At 35.1% G+C, this 18,142-nt stretch overlaps 1 protein-coding gene across 1 annotated transcript; it reads right to left on the bottom strand.

The window, feature by feature from the left end:
- Positions 1-15,398: 15,398 nt before the first annotated feature.
- On the bottom strand, positions 15,399-17,583 carry LOC136067909 (zinc finger BED domain-containing protein RICESLEEPER 1-like). Its single transcript, XM_065774350.1, has 4 exons — positions 17,215-17,583; positions 16,970-17,106; positions 16,747-16,876; positions 15,399-15,761 (listed from the first exon to the last, which is right to left on the bottom strand). Exons 1-4 carry the CDS (start codon positions 17,581-17,583, stop codon positions 15,399-15,401), a joined length of 999 nt encoding a protein of 332 aa, XP_065630422.1.
- Between the last annotated feature and the right edge of the window lie 559 nt (positions 17,584-18,142).

Here is an 18,142-nt window from a genome sequence, read left to right as displayed (position 1 = left end):
AACCCCAAAATTGAAAATCACTTGTTAAGATTTTGAAAAAAAAAAAATGACAAATTGATCATCACACAAGCTAGAAAACAAAATATAATGATCAATGATATCAATTCAACAAGCCAATTTCATCAATTGAACCCAAATTGAACAAATCTCCAATTCGGATAAAAAGCGAGCCCTAGAATTTTCAACATTTCACAAATCACAAAATTTATCAAATTAAACCATCAACATCAAGTTTATATCATGTTCCAACAAAAACCCAATGATCAATTTTACTTGAAAAGGCTTGACTCATCAAAAACCCTAAAAAGAAATATGTTCGAAAATTTCAATGAATAATGTATGAAAAATGCATGAAACATGAAAATAAGAGAAAAAAGAGGGGTATAGTGGACATACCAGCCTTAGAGGACAAAAACCTTGCAAAAGATTTGGAGGAAAACGACAAAAATTTGAGATTTAGCCTTGCCGAGTCAGAGAGAGAGAGAGAGAGAGAGAAAAAGGTTTGAAACTTTTTGAAAAGTGATTTGAACAAGTCAAAGTCTGATATTTTAAAAACCTGATTCGCGATATTCGATTGATCGAAAATTACATTCGATCGATCGAATCAACCCGAGACTTTTAAAAGAATTTTAAGCACATTTTCGATCGATCGAAAAATAGAATGGATTGATCGAAACAAGAAGAGGTTGACAAAAATTTTGAGAAAAAACACAGTTTTAAAAAAAAAACTTTTTGCCCATAAACTTCTCAAAGTATTAAAAAAAGATGAACAAAATGCATGAGTATGAGATGAAATGCTTTTTCAAAATCCCAAAATTTAAACCCAATACTCCCAACGATTAAGGTTTCAAACAAACTCCCTTTTTAATTCTAAAGCAACAAGTCAGTTGTGCATAAATCTCAAGGTATTTTTCAAACTTGGTTGGTCAGACCAATAACACACACAATAACATGTACAATGTTTAGCAAAGAGTAACTTGTGTAGTGCGTGCAACTAGCAAAAGCTTGAGATACATGTGAGGTGATATGTGAATAGCAATCAATCACAAAGTCTACAAAATCTATAACATAGAATTCAAAAGAGACTATCATCTAAAGAGTTACATCATATAACTCTCACATCTCCTAGAACATAAGCTTGCAATCATATAAGTTTCTTGAATTTTGCCTCATAATGTACACACAGATTTTAGTTATGTGATTTGGCATCAAGCCTAATAGTACACACCAATTTTAATTATGTGATTTGGCATCAAGCCTAATAGTACACACCAATTTTAAGCATTAAGCAATTAAACCGAGGCTACACCTTATGTTCTTTTTTGTGCATGTGTTACACTTTCTCGAGTACAAAATCTTACGATATGCACTAAGGTGTTCATGATTGGCTAGTGAACAGTGGTGAGATGGTTATTTATGCATTTCTCAAAAGGATCAAGTTCGACAGTCAACTAACACGTGACTTCAAGATTAAGACAAAATGATTAAAAATCATAAATATCTTTCCCACACAACATGCACTACAAAGTTTCAACTAGTCAAGTGCAATAAATAAGCTCATCAAAGCTAAACAAGGTACACAAAACATGTTATGTGTAAATAAATTGACCAACCTTGTTTACAAAAACTAAGAAAAATAATGCCAAACACAATTTGCTTTCCCTTTTTTTTTTTTTTTAATTTTAAAAAAGAAAACAAAAATAAATCCTAGAATGAAATGCATGAATGTTATGCAATGAAAATCCTAGAAACAAAAAAAACACAAAAACCAAAGAACAATGGTCACAAAAGAGAAGAGCAATGAAGCACAAGGACCATGTCAAAAAGACTCAATTAGATCGAGTTTTTTGCATCCAAAACCTTTTAGATGCACCATGGGCATTGGAGTTCCTATTCACATTCGAGTGATTTCCAAATCCAGGAGTAGAATAAAGGTTTAAAGCCTTTACCAATTCACCAATGAGTGCCATAGGATCTTGTGCTTAAGGCACAGACACTTCTGGTTTGTTTGCTCTCTTAGCAACTTGAAGCTTGTAACAGTTAGGACGAATGTGTCTAGACTTTTCACAAAAATGACAAACCTAAGCAGGTTTATCATGCATCTTATCCTTAGAAATGGTAGACTCCTTAGGTTTAGACTCATTCACATCAACCCTAATCTTCCTAGATGGTGAAACTTCTATAGGTTTGACAACCTCACTCACAGGGGGTTTGACAGTTTCACTCACAACCTCACTCATGGAAGGTTCAGAAGAAGATGAAGGAACAAAGTTTGTGGAATTAGGTGTAGAAACAAAGATACTTTCAACAAAACCTAATCCAGATTTATCAGAAGGAGCCTTTTGAACATTCAGCATTTGATCAAGTTTAGAACTAGCAGATCTAGCAACAGATAAATCATGTTCCAAAGTTTTAACTTTTTCAAGTAGGAGCATATTCTCAGATTTCACATGGTTCAAAAGATCGTTAGCATCAAATAATTTAATAAGCAAATTCTTCTTATCAAGCTCAGGAGATTCAATTTTCTTTAGGCTAAGTTCAACATTCATAGCATCCTTTGCAACAACTTTGCAAAGTTTATTATAGGCCTCTTGAAGATCTGCATCCTCAGAGAGTTCCCCATCAAAAGGGTTCTCTTCAACAGACACGCTTTCATTGACTACAGCAGTAGCAGTGAAAGCAATGAAGTTTCCATCCTCATCACATCCAGACTTATCATCAGAAACCTCATTATCACTAAGGGTTACAACCATAGCTTTACCCTTAGATCTCAAGAATGTAGGACATTCAGATTTAACATGACCATACCCTTGACATCCAAAACATTGAGAACCCAAAGAATTATTGAAAGATTGACCTACTTTTTCTCTAGGTTTGTCAGTGTTACTAACCTTTATGGGATCATTCTTCCTAAAATTTCTAGGTTTAACAGTGTTTGTATTTCTTGCCTTTCTGTTATTGTTCCTAAGAAAGTTTCTAAAGTTCTTGGCAAGGTAAGCAATCTCTGTAGCAGATAGCTCATCATCAAATCCACCAACCTCAACATCATCAACTGACTTAGGAGCCATTGACTTGGATTTGCTAGCTTTGGGTAGGTCTAACTCATAGGATTGAAGAGATCCTACAAGTTCATCAATAGGGATGGAGTCCACATCCTTGCTCTCAGTGATGGCAGTCACTTTGGGCCTAAAGTCCTCAGTCAAGGATCTAAGAATCTTCCTAACAATTTTAGGTTGATCATAGATTTCACCCAGATTAAAAGCAGAATTAACAATATCATTCAGTTTAGCATAGAACTCATCAAAAGATTCATCATCAGACATCCTAATGCTTTCAAACCTAGAAGTTAATTGCTGTAATTTATTAATCTTAACTGCCTTTGTGCCTTCATGCACAGTCTGGAGGATTTTCCAAGCAGTATGAGCAACCTCAACATTAGAGATTCTCTTAAATTCCTCCATAGAAACAGCGTTAAAGATGGCATTCATAGCTTTACTATTGAACCCAGCTGCTTCTTTTTGAGAAGTTTGCCACTCACTCACAGGAGTAGTGGGCTTCTCCCATCCGTACTCAACGGAATTCCAATCCCTCTCATCAATAGATTTCAAGAATGTTTTCATCCTTACTTTCCAATAAGCATAGTTATTCCCATAAAAGTGAGGAGGAACAACCAGAGAGTGTCCATGTTCCATGATAACAGGGGTCAAGGATCAGCTCAGAGATCAAAAGATCTACAACAAGAGAGCTACCCGCTTTGATACCACTTGAATAGTTTTAGACCCCTTAACCCAACCAAATTAACCTAGTTAATTAGCAAAGTGATTAACTTAATCAAATTATTCAACTCTAGGTTAACAAATCAAACAATCATATCAATTATATAAAACAGCGGAAAAGTAAATAACACAATGATATGATGACCCAAGAAACCATACGATAAAAACCTAGGGAGGATTTGACCTAACTATCCTCAAGGTAAACTTGAATCTACTATATGAAAGAATCGAAGTTCATACAAAAGGACTTACAAGCGCCCATGCTCAACTTCCTAATGCTACCTACCAGTACAACTTACTGACACGACCACGTGCAAGCTCCGAATCCACGGACTCCTTCTTTCTTGGATTCTCTACCAGATACAAGCACCCACACTTGTTTTTCTTTAAGCTTCAATGGCAGCAACTGAGTTGATCATCAATATGTTGATAATATCTCTACCTTGAAAACCCTAAGTTTATGTGAAGGAAAACTCCTCAAGGATCTCACAAGAGATTCACACAAACCGCAAAATATGAGCAACAATACACCCAGAGCAACTCTAAAAGACGTGGCTAGGGTTTTTCCTTATATACTAGGGCAAAAACATAAAACCCAAAACGTTTAATGAGATAGGGTTGAGTTGGAAATTCTGCCGAAAAAACATTTTGGCTGATTTTCGATCAATCGAGTCTATCCTTCGATTGATCGAGCCAGGCCAAAATGCACCAATACATCTGCAGCCTCTCGATTCCAACTTTACATGAATTACACAACTTTGAGCGAGCCTAAAACAAGACTAAACATATTGTTTTGATCATGGTTTGCCAACATTACACATTAGAGTTCTAAATACATCAAATCCTAAGTCTTTAGAACCTAACACATTCATAACATACAATGCCTTGAGGGGATTGAGAATCCTTCCTATCTTTCTTTTTAAACTCCTTCCTATCACCTTTGGAGGATGAAAACTTCCTTCTGCTAAACGGTTTCCCACTGTTCTTCATCTTCAGAAATTTTCGAAAGTTCTTTGCAAGGAATACTACCTCCTTCTCCACATCATCTCCTTCAGAGGAATCATCCATTCTCTCGGTGATGGTTTTAAGAGCAAGAGATTTGCTCGATTTATGAGAAGGCAGACTCAGCTCATACGTTTATAGAGATCCAATGAGCTCTTGGATTTTGATCTCATCCAAATCTTTATTTTCCTCTATAGCTGTGACTTTTGCTCTGAAACTCTTCGGCAATGATTGAAAGATTTTCCTCACTATCTTTGAGTCCTTCGTTTTCTCATCCAAGTTGAACTTGCCAATAACCACTTCATTCATCTTACTATAGAAAGAGTCAAATGACTTGTCCTCGCTCATTTTCAGCTCCTCAAATTTGGTGGTTAGCATCTGCAACTTTGTATCCTTCACTTTCTTTGTTCCTTCATAGGTGGTATCCAATATCTCCCAAGCTTCCTTGGCAACTGTTATGTGAGAAATCCTGTGAAACTCATCTGGAGAAACACCACAAAAAATTGCATTCAAAGTTTTACTATTAGCGTTAGCTGCCGCAAGTGCTGCTTTATCCCAAATGGATTTAGCAGCCTCCGGCCTAGTCCATCCTACTTCTACTGCATCCCAAACAGTATCATCAATTGAACACAAGAATCCCCTCATTCAGACTTTCCAAAAGGCATAGTTACTACTATCAAAATATGGTACAACATTTAAAGATTGAGACCGGTCCATCTCAGACAAGGTCAAGGATCACACTAAGATAATTAAACCACAGCTAGTATACCCGCTCTGATACCAGTTGAAAGCTTGAAAAATGTGTTGAAAACACAAGAGCTGTTTAGACCCCCAAATTAAAGTTACGACTTGATAGATTTTACACTAACTTAATATTAAGTGCGGAATAGTGTAAATGCAAGTGGATAAACAAACAAGCTACTCTAATCCATAATCATAGCAACACAACAGTAAAATGGAATATAAAAGAGTAGAGAAGAAAGATGTAATCACAAGATAATATGCTGATGTGTTATCAAAGAGAAAATCGAAGAACTCGGCGAAAAACCTCTCCGCCGCCCTCCAAGTGGTAATCGATCCACTAGACAATTAGTTGGGATACATGGGTTTGCAAGAGACCCTTCAAGCCTAATCTACCTGATGTACTTAAGCCTTCCAAGCTCCTACTCCAACAAGGCTTCTCGGAATCGTGTCTTGCCTAGCTCTCCGGATCCCGCAACAAGCTCCATCTTGCATCTGCCATCCTTGACTTCTTCCAATGCTTCCCAGCAGCACCAAAACCTCACTTGACACTCTGAAAGGGTGTGGTAAGTGTTTGGGCTATCAACCTCTCAATGGTATGGAAATGGAGAGGTCGGAGTTGAGGAAATTCCATAAGCAAATGTGTAAAGGATTGTGGGTATAACAATCTCTAACTTTCAAGGTGTTTGGCTAGGGTTTTCTCTCAGAAGCACTCCTCAACATTTGTGGGTAATGTGGGTATAAATAGTGTAGGCATAGAAAGTGTGTATTAGAATTAACATTCTGGCAAAACAAAATGTCTCGCGAGTGTCTCGCGGGAAGGCCTTACCCCACGAGCTGCTCGCAAAACACAGATGTCACCATCTATCCTGACTCTTCGCATTCCAGTAATGTGCAGGGCACATGGCTCACTTCACAGGATGCTTAGTCGCGATCTACCCGTGCGAACTCCTCATTCTTCAATTGCTTGAATCTTCACACTCTCTCTTTCTATCACACAACTCTTACAATTAAATCCCACAATAAATACGGGGTACAAAAGATTGAATGAAATCACAATCAAATTTGGCTTAATAGCCAACAAAACATATAGTTGTAAATCACAACTTTACATATATGTTCAATAGTAAAAAAATATATATTTCCTTAAAAATATTTAAAATTATAAATCTGTCTCATTTAATATGTAAACTCCTGATTGAAATGCTAGTTAATTAAAATAATATGCAATCTACTTAGATGATGATGATGTAATTCAGCAAAAAAGAAAGAAAGAAAGAAAAGGTGATGATGATGAAGATTTGATAGTCACCAGTAGGGTTATCCACGGGTCAGGCCGGGTCGGGTTTATGCCCAACCCAGACTTGACACAAATGATTCGGGTGGATGGAAATTTGACCCGAAATCGACCCGGCTTATTTGGTCGAATTTTTTGGTTCGAGTCTTGTCGGTTTCGGGTTGATTCAAGTTGGCCTCGAGTTTTATCACCGAGGTTAAAATCTGGCCAGCTCCATCAAGATCGGATAGAAATAACAGATTTATCCTAGATTTCATCGGATAATGGCGAGATCTCGCCGGATCTGGACTAGATCTCGATGAGATCTCACCGGATTTGGTCTGAAATTTGTAATAATTCGTTGGAAAGGATAAAGGTTTCGGTTCAGGTCGGGTGTCAGAGATTTTGAAACCAAAAACCGACAACCAACCCACGTGGGGTCGGGTTAGAGAGTTCGGAACCTACGTCTGACCGTCAAAGTCATTGGATTGGGTGACGGCGGGTCAAACACGGGCGAGTTGACCAAGTTGAGCAGGTTGGCGGGCTGTGTGGACTGCCCTAGTCACTGGTAGATCACATGTATATAAAAAAATTAATTAGTTTCGCACTATATTTTTTTGAAACTTGAGTTCTAAAAAAGAAAAAAAAGATAGCTCTTTGGAAGTTGTAACTTTGAAATGTTAGCACTTTGTTCACATGGGTAAGTGTTAATGCACACTTGCCACACCACCACACGAAATAAAGATACTTTGCTTTTTATAAAAACAAATGAAAGTCTCAGAATGCATTTAAAAGAAGCGCAAGAGTCGGAGAGAAGTGCAAGAAGAAGATGAGTAGACAAGGACGACGGCAAGATGGGACCAGTGCTAGAAAATTAGTGGCGTCGACAATATGTGGGTTATTTTTATTTTCTTTTCCGTTTATATATTTTTTTATTTGTTTGAATTTTAGTTACTGGCTGACTTTCATTTTTCAGCCAAAATCTAGTATACAACCTGGTACGGCCGAAACGAGTTCGATATGACCGATATTTGAACCAGCGCAAAACACCAGTGTTCTTGTACCAGTGTACATGCCGGAACAATAAATACCGGCCATTCCAGTCGGTATGGTACGAAATCGACTTCCTTGGGCATGACTCATTCATGGGGAGATGCTCAAAATGCTATTGAAATTTTAAGACTCTTAACTCATAGATGCCTTTTCTTCATATTATTTAGCTATAAACAAATCAAGTTGCTTGAGTTAGTTACCATGGCTTTTGAGTGGAGTCGTGGTATGCCTTTGTGTTAAAATCACTTTCCCTCTCTCCTGTGTGTGTGTGTGTGTGTGTGTGTGTTTGTTTCTCAAAAAAAGAAAAAGAAAAAGAAAAAAAGAATTGGTAATTGTCTCACATTTGCTTAAAAGAGTGTGTTGTATGTAGTATAACTTACCCACCATCCCTTAAAAGTTATCATGGCTTTTGAGTAGAATTGTAGTGTGCATTTGTGTTAAAATCCATTTTCCTCTCCCTTGTGTGTGTGTTTGTTTCTAAAAGAGAAAAGAATGGGTAATTGCCCCACATTGTTTAAGAGAGTATGTTTTGTGTAGTATAACTTGCCTCACCCTCCCTTAAAAGTTACCATAATTTTTAAGTGGCGTTGTGGTGTGCCTTTGTGTTAGAACTCCTTTCCTTCTCTCTTGTATGTGTGTTTATTTCTCAAAAAAAAAAAAATCTCAATTCATTATTTTTATTGAATTGATGAGTTGAGTGTTGGATATCGCTTATTTTGCTGAAAATTAAAAACTGAAAACAATAAAAAATAAAATAAAAAAGTTACTGTAGAGGCGTGTGTTACTGTTCATTGGCCTAAATGCATTGTTCATATCCCATGAATAGTGCAAGAGGCGCTGGTTCAAAAAAAAGAAAGAAAAAGAGGCAAACGCAAGAGAATAATTTGAATCTAAACGCTCACTAAGTCTTGCTTTCAAAATTGTTTTTTAAACATGCCAACTAAAATAAATAAATAATAACATGGTTGATCAATTTATAATAAGAACCTTGACCATATATCAATAATAAATATTTTTGAAGTTGATTCAAATTTTGTGTAGAAAGAAAAATTGTTGCTTATCAAATAGATATTTTAATATTCCTTGTCTAAGAGGAATTGAAGTATAAGTTAAATAGAGTTTGAAATTAAATATATAGGTTGTGACCTACATGGGGTGACGAGAAGACTCTTATAAGAGTTTCGTAGTTTGCTTTGGGTTGAAATATATTTGTGTGTGAGAGGTAGAATACGAAGTTTTGTTTAGTTGATTCATTGTGGAGATTTGTTGGTAATCAACTCATATTCATAATTGGGCATAGTTAGCAATTTAAGTATTTCTAATGTGGAAAGAAAGTCTATCTCTTATCAAGGAGGTAATATAGTGTTCATTGTCCATTAAGAAGTAGGAGTTGGAATGTCCTATGAATGATTTGATTTTTTTGACCCACGAGGTATTCTTGATTTTAAAGAGAAGAAAAATTTTAGAAAAAAACAAAATGAATTTTTTTTTTTTGAATATATAGTAGTTTGCTAGTTCTTTTAAGGCTAAATATATTCATGTGAAAGTATTAGAAGACAAGACTTTGTCTAATGTGTTAGTGTGGAGCACTTTTGATTTGTGTTGCTAGTTAATATAGTCATAGAAACCAATAGTTTTGTAGCTCAATTGACACCTCTTGGTGTTTTCAATAGAGATTTCCTAGGTTCAAATTTGCCACTCTCAATTATCAAATTTTCAAAAAGAATGTATAGTCATAAAATTTATCATACCATAATAAATTTTGTATCTTATGGTGCTTCTTCCCCCCCACCCCCCACCCCCTTTTTTTTCTTTTATTGCATATTGCTCATAGCAAAAATTGTTTACAACAAACAAATGATTTACATTGAATTTTATTAATCTTATAGGTAAAATTCTTTTCTGCATCTTTTAATTTTTTTTTTCTTTGTTATTAACCATCTTTACTTGAAAAAAGTTAACGCATGGTGTGAGGAAAGAAACGCAGATCATATATAAGCTCAAAATCAGAGGAGTCCGATCATGCGCATGGCAATTATATGTCAACAACGTGCTTGTGTTGATTTGATAGTATTGAAGGTGCAGATGCTGGCATGGCAAATGATAAAACGTGATTTCGCCTTGTCAATATGTTCCTCGTTAGTGTGATGGATGACCTTTATATCCTGTATGAGAGAAAACACTAAGTAGATAATGACACTGGTTTGGGGCTTGCCAAAGACCCTCTGATACTTAAATTAGCTTAAACTCTTTAGAAATCTATAATCTGTAGAGCAATTTGTGTGTGTTCAGCATCAATCACTTACTTGTCTCTCCTGACTTTATATAGCCTTTGTGTGAGTAAATGTCCAATCTATCAGCCTCTCTTATGTTGTACTTGAGCTGGAGGATTTATGGCTCAATAATGACCACTTAATCACAGCCCTTTAACTTTGTAATGGCCATTAAATACACATCATTGGACAACAGTAACAACTCCGCGCTCATTCATCACTTGGTCATTAAATGCTGTCTAGAATAAATGCGCTTACGCTTGTCCGTACTTTTACTTGTCATTAATTTGGACGGTTTGCAATATGGACGAGCATTTTATCACTATCCATCAAATGCTTTGTGCATTTATCTTCTCAGGCGTTATGGTTGAGCTGGAGGGTTAAATGGCTCATTTAATAGCCATTTAACCTCCCCATTCAATGTCTTGTAACGGCTGCGTAATGGTCAGCTTGAGGTGGTTGTAACAGCTGTGAGTTGGTGGCTGGAAAGGCTATACGTCCATTACACTTGTGCCATTTAAGTGAGAAATTTATATATGGGTATGAATGTGTGCTTACGATCATCCTTACTAATGACAATCGTCCTTAGAAATAACGGTCACTTTATAGATGACCATTTTACACTACTCATCAGTTGTCCCCTTATTCCTACGTTGACCTTTTGGACGGTTGTAGGAATATTGACAGTTTACACCTGTTTTGATGAAGACTCCTATCTTTGGATGCCATTTATAGCACATGCTTCTTGCTAATCTTGATAATTAGGTAGAGCTTTTGTTTTTTTCGATCTTGCTTGCTTCTTTGAAAATTTCGCCGAAGCAGTTATGCCCTTCAGTTTTTATAGTTATGACTTTAATCATACAACTTTTTATCGCTTTGAGAATTTGATCGTCATATGATTGAACTCGTTGGTTTTTAACCATGCAAATTTAATCATATGACTTACTCTCACTTTGACCATGCAAATTTAATCATATGACTTACTCTTACTTTGAGAATTTGATCGTCATTATGATCGTACTCGTCCGAATTGAACCTTATGTGACAATTTTACTCTTATCGAGATTTTTATCGTCAACTTGGTTTTACATGTTGGACTTCAATGATAGGCTTTCTTCTAGAATTTTTTTTTCTCTTGTATGGTAAATAATACTTTCAGATATTTCAAGAGAACGACATTTATTCATGTGGGGAAAAATGCCCCCTTATTCATTCCTGCTTAGAAAACAGTTTGATGAAAGAAAATTGAAAACGTCATCTAACTAGCGATAATATCTCTTGAAGTGCTCTACATTCCATGGACGAGGTAACTATTTGCCGTTGAGTGATTCGAGGTAACGAGTTCCTCTTCTGGAATATTTGACGATCTTGTATGAGCCTATGTATTTTTGTTGTCATTCTTTTGACTAGGGGAACAATCCTTCTTCTCCTTCTTTTTGTGTTGGAGCTCGTCGATTTCTTCCATCTTTTGGTCAGCTTGAGGTGGCTGTAACAGTTGTGAGTAGGTGGCTGGAAAGGCTGTACATCCGTTACACTTGTGCCATTTAAGTGAGGAATTTATATCTGTGTATTAATATGTGCTTACGATCGTTCTTAATAATGACAATCGTCCTTAGTAATGATGGTCACTTTATGGATGACCATTTTACACTACTCATCAGCAATGATTAGCAGTGGATTTGGTAGATATAAAAGTGACAAAAATGCTAACATTATACTACTAATGCGGCAAGAATGTTGACCTAGATACTTTTGTGTCAATTATGGCTGACGTGGCTGAGCAAGTGATAACAAGTGAGCAATGTTGTGTCTTAACGAGTGTTGTCTATATGAATTATTATTTGAATCACCAGCATGGGTGGGTGTGTGACTAAAGTTGGCGAATGGGTGGGAAGACAAGCAGAATCTTCTAGAGGGTTTTGAGAATGGTAAATCCTCAAAACTAACTCTGGTTTGAGCTGAATGATCAATCTACCATTTGGAATTGATTTTGGGATCAATTTGGACAAAAGTTGATCATTTATGGTTGCAAATGGTCGATCTCATTGAAAAATGTACAGGAATGGTCCTGACTCCAGAGTAGGTTTCGAGTGTTGTTGGAGCAGAGCAACCAAAGCATGCTCAAGTGTAGGAATTTGGCACAATGACCGAAGAGGACTTCTAAAAGCAACAGAAACGCAATTCTAATACCATTTTTAAATAACAAGAAAACAAAATCAAATAAAGTTTTAAATAAAACTTTTAATATACTAGCATAACTCTAATATTTTAAAAAAAATTTAGAATGGGGGAAAAATGTATACTTACTCACATTTTTTTTAATTAAAAAAAAAAAAACGGTTATTGCCCCCATATTTTGGGCCTTTCTATATTAGGAGACCTTTTGCCATGACATAGGGATAGTCCTGGTTTTAATCTGTGGCGTCCGCTCTTGATAATTATATTTTGGGTAATTATATTCTCCTCCCTTAAGATTTGGGGAAAATAACACTTCACCTCAAACTTGAAAGGAAAAAACAGTTTCCCCTAAACATTCAATTGGCAAAACTTTATTAAATTAATATTGAAAATGTTGCGTACTAACCAACCCTTTGCTTAAGCGCAAGTTTCTAAAATTATTTTATTTCATAATTAAAATTCATTGTTTTAAATTTTTAAATAAAGTGTATTTTAAAATATTAAGTGTGAATTTTAATTTTTTTTTCTTTTTTCAACAGGTTATGGAAAGATTTGTCATTGCAAGTGTTTTGATAATTGATAAATTTTTGCATTTTTATCCTAAATTCATTAGCTTTTTTTTTTTTTTTTTACTAATAATGGTTAAACTTTTGAAAAGAAATTCTTATAAAAATTTAGAATATTTAATTACTATTATAAAAATTTAGAATATTTAATTACTAATATAAACAAAAGGGGAAGAGTGTTAATCTTTTCAAACCTCAAAGGAGTTAAATGTTTTTTCCCTTCAAATTTGGAGTGGAGTGTCATTACTTATTCCCCAAATTAAACCTCAACCCCAAACCTCAAGGGAGTGATGTGTAATCAGTTACCCTATTATTTTTTTATCATCGGATCAAAACACAAATTGGTTTTTTGGTGTAATTAAGGATCCAACCTCATATTTTTTATTCAACTACAAAAGACTTTACCAGTTGAGCTAACTGGAACTCACTATTAACAATTAAATGTGTTTATCATATCAAAAAAAAAAAATTGTTTTTCAAGATGTCAAGAGATTCAAAATTTATAAAATCTAAGTACCCTTAAGAAGCTAATAAATGAAGATGAAACAAAGATGCATAACTTGAATGAGAGTGTCACAAGTATGGTGTGTGATGGTGGTAGCGACTAGGGCTGTAAACAAGCCAAGCTCAAGTGAGTAGTGCCTGTTTGAGCTTGGCTCGAGCTTGAGACAAGCCTAAATGGAAAACCCAAAAGCTTGAGCTCAACTTGGCTTGGCTTGATAAATTAATCAAGCCAAGCTTGAGCTTAACATCAAGCTAAAACTCAAGCCCAAGTCAAGCTTTTTTGCTTGGGATCTAACAAAATTGAATTATCAAGTGCTCAAATCTGCTCAAATCTCCAACAATCAAGTAAACAAAAATAAGAAAATAATATACTCATTTGTTCATGCTTCTAATTCCACCTGTGATTAGCAATTGCTCAAATTAAAAGCTTTACATAATTAAATCTATCCGTTCATACTTCCTTGTCTCTAGCTTTAATATTTGTTCAAAATACAATTCTTAAATCCACATTTCTCATCTGTGCAGCTCTAATCTTCAAAAAAAAAAAAAAAAAAAAAAACCCTCTTGACATGACATTTCAAAAGTATCCATATCACCATATGCTAAGTTATCATATGCTAAGCACCATGCCATTAACAAAAAGAATATTTAGTTTTTTTTAAAACAAAAGACCATCTATCATTCACAAATCTAGGTCTTTATGCACCAGATCAAAAAACTAGATCAGAATATATTCTACCGAAAGTCTTTAATATGCACCAGATCAGAAAACCAACAACCTGCATACAAAACAACCAAAAATAATAAAAAGACATTATAAATTATAGGGGAAGATGATAATTATAGTCAATATTCAGTAAATTAAGAGAAAATCAATTTTACATTATTATAGTTATATTATCAATATGCACCATATCAACATAACATTCCCTCCCCTCTCAAAAAAAAAAAAAACATAACATGCCCTTTGCAAGTATAAGAAAATCATAGATATAAAAGACCATTATCAAATAACAAAGCACATACCAATTACACCCTCTTGCAAACACAAAAATCTAACATCCATAACAAAAAATCCTTCAACTCATTATCCTTCCAACTGTATGCAAAAGCAAATATAAGCTTTCAAAAACATTATTAAAATAAAAAAAAGAACTATAAAAAAACATTTAATGAAAAAAAAAAAAAAAGACACACGCACACATACTAAACAATACACTTAAGATAGCATCATTTTGGAAAAGGTATGGCTATCTCCGTGATGCTAGTAGACCCCGGTTCAACCTACAAAACAAAATTTAGAAGCTTTAGATTCCAAGTCTTTGTTACAATAGAAAAAAATAAAAATAAATTTAAGTTGTTTTTTGGAAAAGAATTAATAAATGTGATGAACACTTACTTTTGATTGTTTCTTAGTTTTGTAAAGAGGTCGCACCCAATCACCGCCATAAAGTAAAGCTTGTACAGTTTTTGTTGATAAAGAAGCTCGATACACATCAATTACTCTACCTCCTATAGAGAATGCAGATTCTGAAGCTACTGTGGTTATGGGGATGGAAAGTATGTCAGATGCCATTTTTGAGAGAATACGAAATTTTAGGTTGTTAGCCTTCCACCATTCCAAAGCATCAAAGTCTAAGTCTGAATCATCCGAGCATAAAAAGACACCTTCTTCCAAGTACACATCCAAATCTAATTTTGCTGGTTGTATGTTATCAACATTTCTAATAAACTGATCAAACTCCATTCTACCTCTAGTTTTAAACTTTAAATTATTGCCACCAACACTACTTCTACCTTCAGTGGATTTAGATGCACTTTGTCCAGCATTGCTTGAATTATAATCCACAACATATTCATTATAAAGTTCATATAAGGAATCATGAACACGAACAATGTTTCTAGCTACTTCAAACCCTTGATAGATCTTTGGAAATGAAAAGTTTATCAAAGTCATTTTGAACCGAGGATCTAACACAACAACTATGGCCATTACAAAGTTGCATTCACCCCAATATTTGATGAACTTTTACTTCATCTTACATGCCATAGCACTAATGTAATCATTTTCATCAAGTGACTTCTCATTTAAAACTTCTTTTATCTTCCAAACCTCAGGAAGGAATATATTTGTAGTTGGATATTCACTTCTTGATATGACATTTGTGACTTCTTCAAAAACTGATAAAAAATTACACACGTGTTCTATCCTATCCCAATCTTCATAACTAGGCAGCCAATTATACCCTGCATCTCTATCTTTGTACCTAGGGAACACCTCTCTAAACTCCAAGGCAATAGCCAATAGTGCATATGTTGCATTCCAACGTGTGCGACAATCTAAGATCAACTTCTTGGACAATAATTGCAATTGCTTTGCAATCTCACCAAACTTTATAAGAGGAGCTTCTTATGCAAATAGATACTTCACACTTTCACGGACATTTTCAATCACTGTTTCAATCTCACTCAACCCATCTTGTACCAACAAATCAATGATATGTGCACATCAACGTACATGAAAGATCTTGCCACCCAACATGAGCTTCCTTTTTGAACGGTTTTTAGACCCCTTAACCCAACCAGATTAGCCTAGTTAATTACCCAAGTGATTAACTTAGTCAAATTATGCAAATCTAGGTTATCACAATCAAACAATAATATCAAGAATATAAAGCAGCGGAAAAATAAATGACACAATGATATGATGACCCAGCTAGGTTCTAAAGACTTAGGATTTTATGTATTTAGAACTCTAATGTGTATTGTTGGCAAACCATGATCAAAACAGGTTGTTAGTCTTATTTAGACTTGCTCAAAGTGTGGGCGTTTTATGTAAAGTTGGAATCGAGTGGCTGCTGAAGTATTAGTGACTTTCGGCCTGGCTCGATTGATTGAAAATTAGACTCGATCGATCAAATCTCGGGCAGAACGTTTTTCTGCAGAATTTTCCCACTCAGCCCAAGCCCATTAAGGATTAGGGTTTCAGATCTACTTCTCCCACTATATAAAGGAAACCCTAGCCACGTTTTTAGAGTAGCTCTTGATGCTTTTGTTGCCCAAAATTGCGGTTTGTGTGAATCTCCTGTGAGATCCTTGAGGAGCTTTCCTTCACATAAACTTAGGGTTTTCAAGGTAGAGATATTATCAACACCTTGATGATCAACTCAGTTGCTACCATTGTAGCTTAAAGAAAAACAAGCGTGGGTGCTTGTATCTTATGGAGAATCCAAGAAAGAAGGAGTCCGTGGATTCGGAGCTAGCACGTGGTCGTGTCAGTAAGTTCTACTAGTGGGTAGCATTAGGAAGTCAAGCGGGGGGCTTGTAAGTCCTTTTGTATGAACTTCGATTCTTTCATATAGTGGATTCGAGTTTACCTTGAGGACATCTTTCAAAATTCTTACAGTTGCATCATTGTTGTTAGCATTGTCCAAGGTTATTGTACACACCTTGTTTTCAAGCCCCCAATCAAGCAAAGACTTAAAGATAGCATCAGAAATTACAATTCTGGAATATGGAGGTGGTACATAACAAAAATTTATAATTAGCTTTTGTAATTTCCAACTAGAGTCAACAAAATGATAGGGGAGACACATATACCCAATTTTTTGTCTAGATTTCCAAAAATCTGTAGTAAGGCTAACTCTATTGACATTGCCAAGCATAGTCTTCAATTTTTTCTTCTCCAACTCAAAAGTAGAAATGCAATCATTCCTTGTAGTATTGCGTGAAATTTTCTAGTAATATGGAGTAGTGGTTTTCATAAAAACATTAAAAACCTCATGCTCCATCATATTAAAAGAGTATTCATGCACAAGGATCATATGTGAAGCCTTTTCCCTAACCTTGGCATGGTCATACTTAAAGTTTGCTATTGCCACCTCACTTTCCACCCCACCTTCATTTATAGCTAACTGTTTTTGCTTCTTATCAGCTAGTTTACGACTTAGACAACATTTCAAGTGCCTATGGTATTGTGTTGTTGCACCATTATTACTATAGGCAAGTCTTTTAAGGCAATGAATACATTGAACCTTTTTTGTTCCATTAGGAAGAATAATTTCATTAAAGTCATTCCAAATCATAGAAGTCCTTTTCCTTTTCTTTTGTATAAATGGATTTTCTTCAAGTTTAACATCATTATTTTTTATAGATTCTTCATTCTCATCAATATTAATTACTGCATCTAGATTTTCAATAGCAGGAGCATCCATTTGTTGACTCTTCACTTCATAAATCTAAATAAATTAACATTCCAAAAAATATATGAATAAACAAGAAATCAAATTTGATATCCAAAAACACATAGCACATAGCACAAAACAAATCTACGTACAAAGAAACTATAACATTTTTAGTAGCTAACCACAGAGGACTCTGCACCTTAGGAAAAGAAAAGCACAAACCCATTCCAAAACATACCAGACTCCACAACCACAATCCACTAATTACAAAGTTAAGTTATTATCAAACGAATTCAACCAACAAGATTTTTCTAAGTTATATAGAAATTGCATAAACAACTATAACTTGGAAATCAAAACGATTTTGCAATATCAAACAAACTACAGTGCAAACAACTATAAAAATATATAGAAAATTTTTAAACATGAAAATTTACCTATGGTGAAAGAACGCCATGAACGTCTTGGAGGAATGAGGTAGAGAGTGAAGATGGTAGTGATGCCAAATACTACACCAGATTTAGAGCTGTTGTCAGAGCTCTTTGCACACCCACTAGAACCCTTAAATTACATGGTGATTCGGTAAACA

The sequence above is a fragment of the Quercus suber genome, unplaced genomic scaffold, assembly GCF_002906115.3.
Source record: "Quercus suber isolate HL8 unplaced genomic scaffold, Cork oak 2.0 scaffold_91, whole genome shotgun sequence".
Classification (NCBI taxonomy): Eukaryota; Viridiplantae; Streptophyta; class Magnoliopsida; order Fagales; family Fagaceae; genus Quercus; species Quercus suber.
The sequence above is the reverse complement of the archived record's forward strand: the minus strand, read 5'-3'. Positions and strand labels throughout refer to the sequence as shown.